This window comes from Anopheles cruzii, chromosome 2, assembly GCF_943734635.1.
Source record: "Anopheles cruzii chromosome 2, idAnoCruzAS_RS32_06, whole genome shotgun sequence".
NCBI classification, from domain to species: domain Eukaryota; kingdom Metazoa; phylum Arthropoda; class Insecta; order Diptera; family Culicidae; genus Anopheles; species Anopheles cruzii.
This window is the reverse complement of record NC_069144.1, coordinates 35,545,446-35,556,009: the sequence shown is the minus strand read 5'-3', so window position 1 is coordinate 35,556,009 and position 10,564 is coordinate 35,545,446. Positions and strand designations below refer to the sequence as shown.

Genomic DNA, 10,564 nt, shown 5'->3' with positions numbered 1-10,564 from the left:
CCAGGCCAAGACTGCTCAGCGGTTGTAGCGCCAAAAAAGAAGAAGAAGAAACTAGTCCTCGGATAGAGACCAATAAGTAAATGTATTAACAGTAATGGACTCTGTTGTCCACTGTTTTGGTAATCCATTATATGTGTCGGTGTGGATTGTATTATATTTCAAAAACAGAAAATAAAACAACTCTTTCCAACGATATGTTTGTTTCGCGTTGTCTCCTGTGTCCCAGATGAAAGCTCTAGTGTCCGCTGCGAAAAAAGAAACCGAGGAAGCCTAGAGTGGCCAAGAGGAAATTAAGACCAGTGACCTTTAACATCGACGGAAACAAACCACTTAACGAAATTATTTCGAGTCTCAACTCATGCATTTGCTTTGCCAATTATTTTCATTTATTTTTAAGATGTTTAACAAATTATCTTTCCCCACGCTTCTTCACTTGAGTTGCACACTCTACCAGCTGTTGTTTTTGTTGTTACAGGCTCATTCCATGCTCGCTCGAGCATTGGTCGTTTGGACCTACATTTGTGCTCCTTACAAATACATCTTCTTTAATGCGTCATGCTGTTATCGGCCGCTTCGGTTCAGATCGAATCTCTTTCACGTCGTATGTTGCATAATGTGTTATTTTTTCCTTTACAAATGTTGTCAATGCGTTCGTTCTTGTCATTAAACTAAGCATTCGCAAGTTTTCTCACTCATCTTTATTTCAATCGTCAGTCCTGCTTGATTGTGGGTCGTTGTTATATACTTACACTCATACAAGCAGAGGTACTTTCGACGAAATCGTTTCGCATGGGTTTTGATGTTCTGAATTTCAGAAATTTCACCTTCCTACAATGTTACAACGTTTAGTACATATCCCTGCGTTTAGATGCATGGTATCTTTCTCCGTTTTGTTCATTCTCCTTTGTGTCTGCTGCTGGCAAGTTGGAATAGATTACTTTTTGCGGTCGTAAGTAGAGAAAGTAGAGATTTTGAGCTCAATGGTCATAGTACAGCTGGCTATCACTTTCAAACAAATGAAATTCTCACATTTGTGAATTTACCCACGGTATTCGTATCCGTACTTGGAGTTCAGTATCACGCTTCTTTTCTTTTTAACTGCTCTTGTGGTAGATTATACGCATATTTGATTTTCCGCAGTTTTGCATCGATTTCGGGTAATACTCAACACAGGGTCATATTTATTCGCTACGTTGACATTTTCTATGAAACAACACTACGCAGCTGGACCGGAACAGGATGATTATTTTGCTTATTGGTTTGGATATACTGGTGTACGTGTTTTTACTTTTATATATTATGTGGGTGGTTCGGTTGTGATTTTTGTTTATTTTGAAAGATATTGTGTGTGTCTGTGTTTGTATGTGTGCGTATTGTTTATCGATGAATGGAATCGGGGACAATTGAGTATGCAGTTTTTACCTTAACTGATTTTGTACCGGTTTGGTGCATTGCAGTGATAACGAAAGCAAAGGTTCAAACACACAGAAATAAAAGATCTGAAGTGAAGAGCTTTGGCATCCAAGCGAAGCAACTACGTGGTTCATTCATTGTGAATTACCTTGGACCTGCCCTACACAATTAGAAGCGTGTTTTGATAATAATTGATGGATGTGGTCATCACTTTGCGTTTCCGTATTGCACGAATTCCCATACATTTATGCCAAATGAGTATTATTGGCCACATGCTCATGGACTGTTGGAAATGAACGATCGGATACGCAGTAGCTGGCTGATCGTACGACCTTTCCAACTCCTAAACGAACGCCAATAAATAAGTTTACCGCTTTGCACATCGGCGGAGTTTGCATCGGCATACATATTATTACAATGTGAGGAAATAGCTGAATGAGAAAGGCAGAGAAAATTTTACATTTAGGATATTTATCTATGAATGAGAGTGCTTTCAATTTTACTGTTTAGCTGTCGTCGTTTACGATCGCCATTTGTATGCTGACTCACGGTACGGTAATCAACAAGCAGTTATTACATTTAGTGTGCATATTTCAACGTTTATGATCCTTGCTGTAGGTCGCTGAGATTGCTGCAATACGCAGCGAAGTAGTATGCTAGTGTCAAGAGATACCTTTAACAGCATGCTCGTTATTCACATTCCGAAACATCCACAAATGGTACTACACACGAGTAAACGTACAAATACAGCATTATCGAAGTTTCCTACTCCTTACGGTTACAACTAGAAAGGGTTGTCTAAGACGTACCACTTCACGTAATAACACTGAACATTGGTTATTATTCATCTTTGCGTAAATTTTTCTAACACCCGCGGGCCGTTTGTGAGCCTGGTGCGTTTCAAAAGTGCCGATGCTGACCGGTGAGTTATAATTTATGGTGGTGTTGTATAATGTATTAACTGGAAGCGATCCAGTTGAAGCGTTGCCCACAAAAATTACAAGTCAATGTATTGCGAGCGGATTTCGCAATGCTTGGTCTACGAATGTCAGCTTGAACGCAATAAACATTTTTAGAGTAGAGGTTGAATGAAGCGCTGTATGTCATGCCGTGTGCATCACACAGGCCCTTTCAAATACACATTTGCATTTAAGCGAAATATTATGCTCTATACTATCGAGCAGGAGAATAGACAGTTAGAGCAGGATGAGCTTGTGTAACATAATGCACCTACATTTGAAGAAAGAAAGTGTTGTGAATCTTATGTACGCTTAACATAATCCTTTTCAACGTTTAGTAAACAAAAAACTGAAGAAACTAGCATGCTTTTTGGCATACACGTGTTGAACGATCATTTCCCTTTCCTTATCAGCGTTTATGTTGTAATTAATTCATGTTTGTGGTGTGTTTTAATGACATTTACTTAGAAAGTGCATCCGTATCTGAGTTATTACAAATACGTCATTGCAAAAAAGTTTGATTTTAAAATCCTTTTACCTTTCTTTTCGTGTCACTTTCTTCGCTTTGATGCTATCAATAGTGTCAAACATTTTCTAGAGCTATTGTACTTGAAGGTTCCATTAGAGCTCCTTAGTTCCGCCCTGCATGTCTACCACCCCGACCGCGACGGTTACCGCCGCCATGCTTGGTCGAGCATTTATCGTCCCTCTCCTTGGACTCTTCCTCTTTGCTAGAGTCTTCACCATTACTACCAGCTTGTTCGTCTGGGTTGGCCCCGGGCTGGATTACCGAGCTGCCCGATACAGAAGACAAGTCGTTCTTTTCGATACTGTCCACTGTGCTTCCAACTAATTCTGTCTCCATCGGTTCGATTTGCTCTGATCCGTTCTCACCGTCGTCGCTTTTGCTATCCTCCGCCATGCTGGCATCACCAGATTCTTGAAAGTTAAAGGAAATCATCATTAGAAGGTTAGTGGCAAAATGGCGAAAGTACGAAATCGCTAAACCATGACGTTCTTGTTCTAACGGTGTATAGTTCACATTCATCGCATTGTATTTATCAACCTTTCTATCAAGCGGCAAGACAGCATTAAAAACAAGTCAAAAGTAAAAGAAACACGAACTATTATAACCAAAGTATAATGTGCATTAAAATGCATGTATTCACAGTATGCTGAAAAACAAATGAATCATCATCCGCTCAAACGCTTTAAAAGGTTAGGTTTTCAATTCATAATTTAGTGTTGCGCAAACAAACCACGATTGAAAAAAATTATAATAATGAAGCCACATTAAAAAACGATAGCGTATATATAAATATATCCCATGTCTATAACTATTTTTAATCACACTTTGCTTCCTGGACACAACTTTGACCATTAGCACTAATATTATTATCTTCACACTCATCACCTGTAGCTTCGGAAGGATCGTACAGCTCCGAGTCCTTCTTATCGCCTTCTCCGTTTTGTTCAATGCAACCGTCGGCACCAGTCTTATCATCAATAAGTTTCTGCTTTTTCTTTGCTGCCTCTGCCTCTTCCAGCGCAACCGCTGCACGCTTTTGTGCGATACGCACCTCCATCGCTTTCTCATTCAGAAACCGTATGAAAGCTCGATAGTGCGAATGTGTGCGAGCGTGCACTTCTCCCGTTGCAACGTTATCAAAATACTTGTGACAGATACAACATTCGATGCACTCCAGTTTTCCGATTAGGCTCATGCCGAGCGCACGATTCTTCTTGTAGCGAGGCAATTTATTATCGATTTCAGGAGCAATTTCGTCGCCCGGTTTGTAGTCCAATATGCAGTCTTCACTTTCCTCTTCCTTCACGACCTCATCCTCCGGGATGTCCTCGTCTAGCTTCGAATCGTCCACAACGGCTCCACCCGCGTCCTCTGACAATAGTTTTCCACCTTCGCTGTCACCACCCAGCGCCTCTCGAATTGGATCATCTTCAACCACTGTTGTCGGCTCTTCATTTTCCAATGCTCTACCACTTGTTGATGCCGACGTTTCAGCGACCTGCGACGACTTGCTGCTGATTTTACCATCATCAGCTTTCTTAGACGACGAGCCGCCGGTAGAATCTTTCTCTTTCTTCTTTTTAGGAGCTGTCTCTTCCCTTATATCCTGTAGCTCATCGTTCATTGTACAAACTGTCAATTCTGTAATGCGTATGTGCAACGATTGTTCCATTAGTGTGTTGTTGTTTGAAAATCACAACGTTACTTACGTTTTGCCTTTCTTTCGATGTCAAGCCGGCTAGGTTTGGATTTGCAATTTTTCATATGCACAATCGAAAGTAGATGATCGTCGTACTCCGTGCGATTGTGAAACTCTAGTTCACAGTCATCGCACTTGGGGTGCAAAAACTTTTTGAGGTCCAAATGCTTCTCCGATCGCCGATGGGCAATAATGTGACCGTAGAAGAATAGTTCACACATCGGACAATATTCACGAACTTTATAGTAATTTTTGGCTTTGCCCATGCGTTTTAGACGATCAATCTCGATCGTCTTGAGCTGCTCAGCAATTCGAGCCTCTTGCCGCAACAGTGTGGCCCGCATCCGGTAACTCTCCTCAATGCTCTCCTTCATCACACGATGTGTGCGACCAGTGATGTGATTTTCAAACGAAGTTGCATCGTACATGTGCTTGTCACACATATGACAGTAGAGGAAATCATTTGAAACTTCCAAGTACGGCGAAGCCTTCGAGAGCGTAGATTTCTCCTTTGCAACACCAACACTATTGGCGTTACTTTTTTTGGCTCCTTTACCGCTGGTAAGAAGACACGGATACAAAAGATGCATACGGTTAGTAAAGATTGTGAATAGAAAAATGAAAACCATATAAAAATGACATTGGGATTAATTTTTAGACACACTAAAACTAACAATCTAGACAAGTTCATCGTAACACCACGCGCTCGATGCAAGTTGATCTGCATTAGCCGACCAACGTGTGTGTCTGCATGGTAACTTCTTTCAGATACATTCAAACTTAACTGTTCATTATACTCATCGTCATGTACAGCACCGCACATAAACGGGATGCGTACATAGTAAAAAAAAGTCAATCTAAAACGTGAGCAAATAGGTAACGGTCGCTAAATATCCTTCGTCAGATTAACCTGCACTCTGTAACACAGAGACGCTGAACAGAGCGACAAATTTTATGCAGTAATTTTATGGTCCAGTGAGTGCTTCCGGTAGACAATGCGCGTATGTTTTGTTCGAAAGTTTTTTGCTATGCTACCTTTTCAGGAACTATATTCACATATTTTTACACATTCGTCACATTGTATTAGACTACAAAACATTGATAAGAGTCGTGCCAATTAAACAGCATTATACTTCATGACAACGATAAGCGTGATATATGGTTTGTAATATGCATCAGTTCGTTCGTGGTAAAGAAATGAACTTCACTACTTCAAATTGTCAAACATTCTGAACGAAAACATGAGAACCGATTTACACACACACATTAATATATACACACGCGGATATTGAAATTCGTAAAAGATCAAGAAGCTTAAAAACTATTCAAACGTAGCTCTAGAATATTTGTTATTTCATTTAAATGTGATACCATCCTACTTTTCCACAATACTTAGAGCAGCCAAAGTACTTGCATTGGAAAGCTACACAAACTTGAAATCAGCAAACATTACATAAATATTGAAATTATGAATTTTTGCGTTAAGATACCCTATTAAATTGCTTATGTAAATTGTTTGATGTTTATTAAGTAAACAAACAGCCTCAAATTGAGAAAGTATTACTCAAAAATTCATAAAACCAAAAAAGATCCAGCATGCACAATAAAGCATAGGAACAGAGGAAAAAAGAGCACATAAACCAAGGTGAATCATGCAAAAGCACATGTGCGGGTTTTTAGTGTAATATTACCTGTTCTTATTTTTACTATTATTACTAGACTGAATTGGATTTCGTCTTTGATATCCGAGATTTAACCGCGAAATATAGTCATTCTGAAAAGGGACAAACCGGAGATAATATGAATATATGACAGAATTTAGCAACAACGAAAATCTGATCATTTAGAAGATGCCTTGGTATAAGAGGGACATTAAAAGTTAAGTACATCTGAAAACATACTTTATGTACAGTGCGACAAATAAGTTCGAAAGAATTGAACCTTTCCTAACGAAACTAGGGGCCGGTAAACCATTATTCCATTTTTTTTTAATTTCGATCGGAGTTTTGCAGCTTAAACATTAGCCAGTGTTTCTTGAAAGATCGAGAAGAAGAAGAACTGTGGAAAATCACGAGTTATACCCACTTCTGGTGAAGCAATTATTTGTCAAATTTTAACGGACTATAATGATCCCGTTACGTGGTTGTCTTATTTTTTGAACAATTGTAATTTACTTAAACGTTACCGTCATCGCTAGATTTGGCATAATGATCAAGTAACAGAACAATGGTAGATGGCATTTCAATGAACACACAATGGATACATTGAAGAGTACAATGGATGGATTTCAATTAGTATATTTTACGATCAGACTTGGAACTTACTTGTGGCACTTTATATGTAAGTCATAAGAAAATATTAATTTAATAACTTTTTAACTCGTTCATTTTAAGTTTCTAAGTTTTATAAACTCATACTATGTTATATGCTGTTAAACTATAAATATATTTATTACAAATATAAAAATATCGTTAAATTTGTTATCTCGACAAAAGGATGTTTGTCCAATTTCCTTTGGTAATGAATGAATGAAAGTATTAGCCTTCCGCAGTTTGAGTGGATCAATAATACGAAATATACCGAACAATTTTAATTTTAAAATAAGCATTTTGCAGTTAAGTTAGTGGATAATGGCTTGGAACTGTGAATTGAATAAAGAATTAGGAAAAAGTTCGAGTACGGGTCAATCGGATTATTTAATGAATACAGCACAAAATAACGAATCAAAATCCTCGAAATGAAACGTAGTTTCAACGACCCTACAATTGCGTGACTGTCGGAACGAATCGTGCAAAAAATAGCGCGTAGTGGAACACTTCGATACCAGCATACATGAGTCTTTCTCTACTTCTAAGAACTGCATTACCGCAATCGATTGAAAGTAACTATTGATTGGAGAAATTTTAATTTTACTGATTTTCATTAAACGAGCAAAGTTCTTATCAACCAGAAGCACCACCTACCACAACAACAAAAGTGTGAAGAAAAATAAACAACATTCCATAGTCCATAGAACGTGACTCCAGCCCAAAAACAAATTGTTATGCAGCTGTTACCAAGAAATCGAGTAATAACTATAGCATAAAATAGAGACCAATCATAAATGTAACATTTGGTTGGATATTGTAGTTTCAAATCGACCAAAACATGACACTGAAAAGTTGTATCATTTACTGGGCAAGCCCTTATAACAATAGCCTACGCTCACTAATTGTAGTTGCTCGAATTTCTCTTAACCACTACCTTACCTCTGGTCATTTCGATAACTGCTATTAGCATAGTCGTAAGTTACTTTATTAGTTGGATTATGTGCATTCTTTGCCAGAACATTCTTGGAACGGCTAACAGCATCCAGCTTGCGAATGCCACGTCCATTATTGTTACGGTTTTTGCCATATCGATTCTGAATAATTTATGGGAGTAAACGTAAGAAAAAGAACAATTTAGAAGCGAAATCGATTGTTCTTATGACACCAAACTTTCCGCGCACTGTTTCAATTGGGGAAGTTAATATATCTTCCTCCCCTGGTCAGGGTTTAGATAGAATTCTTTATTGATCAACAAGACATAGAAAATAAAACCATAAACCATAAACAATATAACAAAAAATATATCAAATATGTTAGCATTCGTAAAAGATATATTGAACTGGTGGCTTGAGATTGAAAAACTACGCTCTAAGCACTACCGACTATATAGTTAAGCAAGTTTCAACTGCTCATGTCGTACACATAAACTCAACGGGTTTTTTTATCATACCACATAACCGTTGCTTAATGAACGTTTTCGAAAAAAACACCATTATACTTTTCACAACGCTTTTGCTGTTTAGTATAGTCAAAAACGGATAGGCTAATTTAAGGCAACTGTATACCAAAATCAAAAGAATAGTGAAAATATTAATTAAGGTAAGGCAAAGGATGCCATCATATACGGCAAAGCGCAAAGTGTCATCCGACAAAAGCAAGAAACCATCTGATGAAACAATACAGTTCCGCAGTTTATACCAAGATACCTTTCTTACTCATATACATACTCATACATACCCTAATGAAGTTGTAACCATTGATATCGTCAAATCGCGAAGATTGAACGCCGTCCAGAAGCGACGGCACCTGGTTAGTGTTCTGATTGCGGAGCAAATTGTTGATCAAGCTATTGGCAAATGTGATGGCGTCGTTGTTCCCACGACCACCGCTTACACCTGCATCCCAGGGATTGATGCGGTTGCCGTAGTTATTGCTAAAGTTGCTACCGATTCCTCCACTGCTGCCACCGCCACCACCCCGACGGTTGTTGTTGCGATAAGCCATTTTTTTCGGGATGCAAATTTACTTCTTCTCTGGAATACCTGAAACGATAAAGAATTTTGTTGCATCGATCCAATTACGAAAACTTAGTGTCCGCGGGAAACGTAACCTGCAGAATCACGGAAGAGTTCGTTTTATTAACACAAACGCACAAAGTGCGACACCAAAGTTCTGAGATCGTAACAAATTCAGTATCTGATTCAGTAACAAATCTGAGGTAATGATTACACCACACATGAAGGTAATTTTCGGTGATCACGATTTGTTATTTGCTCCATGTGAAAACAGGACTCTCTTGTTACAGAAGAACGTTTTCGCTTTTCACATACTAATGACAGCAAAACTGGTAACATGCCTTTAGTTAAAATGCAGTGCTCGGCTATTCTATGCAAAATTTACTGAAAAAATAATTAAGTAAGCAGTTTTTTGTCCAACTTGTATGTTACCGCTAAGAAACTTCATGTTCGTCATAGCAGAAAGCACAGGAAATGTTTAGTAACTTTACTTCACTGATCTACTACTGCTTTATGAACTTCAGTGTAAACTGCCCAGGTATGTAACGTGTCCAAAAAGCATGCGCTCGTATGATTGCAAATTCGTCATCCTACACCGATTTTACCGGTATCCTAGCCGGACCAAACTCACGATCACTTCTCACTGGGACGATGAGTGAGTTTCATTTACGGCGGAGCTGTTTTCACTATTCATTCCCCCGAATGAACCTACGGCGCCACTTCCATGTTGTCAAAAATTGCTGGCCCACCAGCTGTTGTTCGGCAAAACGGCAATGAAACCTCCCGCGATGCGTAATGCATCACATGAATTTATAACTAATGCGTTGCAAGGCAAAGTTGGGTAGCTTTAAGAAATATTGGGCGTATGGAAGAAGAAAACATTACAAGCTGACCGGTCATAAATATTGGCTGAACAGCGATTATGATTATGTACCGCAAATCCATCACCTATTTTCGGCACCATGCCGAATCAAAAATACGGACGTAATGAAAACGATTGCCGGTCATGAATGAATACCGGTCTGGAAAACGAGTGCGTGAACGATACGGTAGAGGAACAGGAACTGAGACAACATTTGCATTGCGGTCTGCGGTAATGGGCGAAAAATCGATATTTTTCCGCTGCTTGAAACCTCTACGCAAAGATTACGCCCTTACACATGTTTACAACGAAACCAGTCGCAGCCAAACAGCAAACCTGAAGATTGTCGAAATGACTGGGGAACTTAGATGGCAGAAGAGACCGCGATCTTATTCCGGCTTTTTCGCTCGTAAATGGACATCTTGATCAAGCGAGGATGTCTGCCGCCAGTCTCACGTTCAAAGCAGCATTATTATTTGGCACGACACAACAGCTAATACTGCAAGCATCTTAATGTTGGACTGCTCCTCATTTCGGGCTTCCAGTTACTTACTTGATATTAAGAAGAAAAATATACACTTAGAGATACTTCTTTGAAACTTGCTTAAGAGAAGAGAGAAGGTACTCGACACCACGAAAGAATAAAATCAATTGAAAGTTGACTGAAGAGTGAACCTCCTGCCCAGTTGGATGAACCTAGTACACGCGAGGGGTGTCTCAATGGCTCGTTACGAAGAACGTACGAAGGAAATTATTTTACAATACTTTTCTTCATTTC

The 10,564-nt window shown here is 39.0% G+C and overlaps 1 protein-coding gene across 2 annotated transcripts; it reads right to left on the bottom strand.

Moving 5' to 3' along the window:
• Window positions 1-377: 377 nt before the first annotated feature.
• On the bottom strand, window positions 378-10,414 carry LOC128268867 (zinc finger protein on ecdysone puffs-like). 2 transcript variants are annotated; one of them, XM_053006151.1, is made up of 6 exons: window positions 10,340-10,414; window positions 8,647-8,951; window positions 7,849-8,003; window positions 4,611-5,158; window positions 3,787-4,542; window positions 378-3,311 (listed from the first exon to the last, which is right to left on the bottom strand). In XM_053006151.1, the coding sequence occupies exons 2-6, from the start codon at window positions 8,911-8,913 to the stop codon at window positions 3,004-3,006; spliced, it is 2,034 nt and encodes a 677-aa protein (XP_052862111.1). In that variant the 5' UTR covers window positions 8,914-8,951; window positions 10,340-10,414; the 3' UTR covers window positions 378-3,003. The 2 variants fall into 2 exon arrangements, with proteins under 2 accessions (XP_052862111.1, XP_052862112.1); XM_053006152.1 differs by lacking the exon at window positions 7,849-8,003 and adding an exon at window positions 6,292-6,374.
• Window positions 10,415-10,564: the final 150 nt, after the last annotated feature.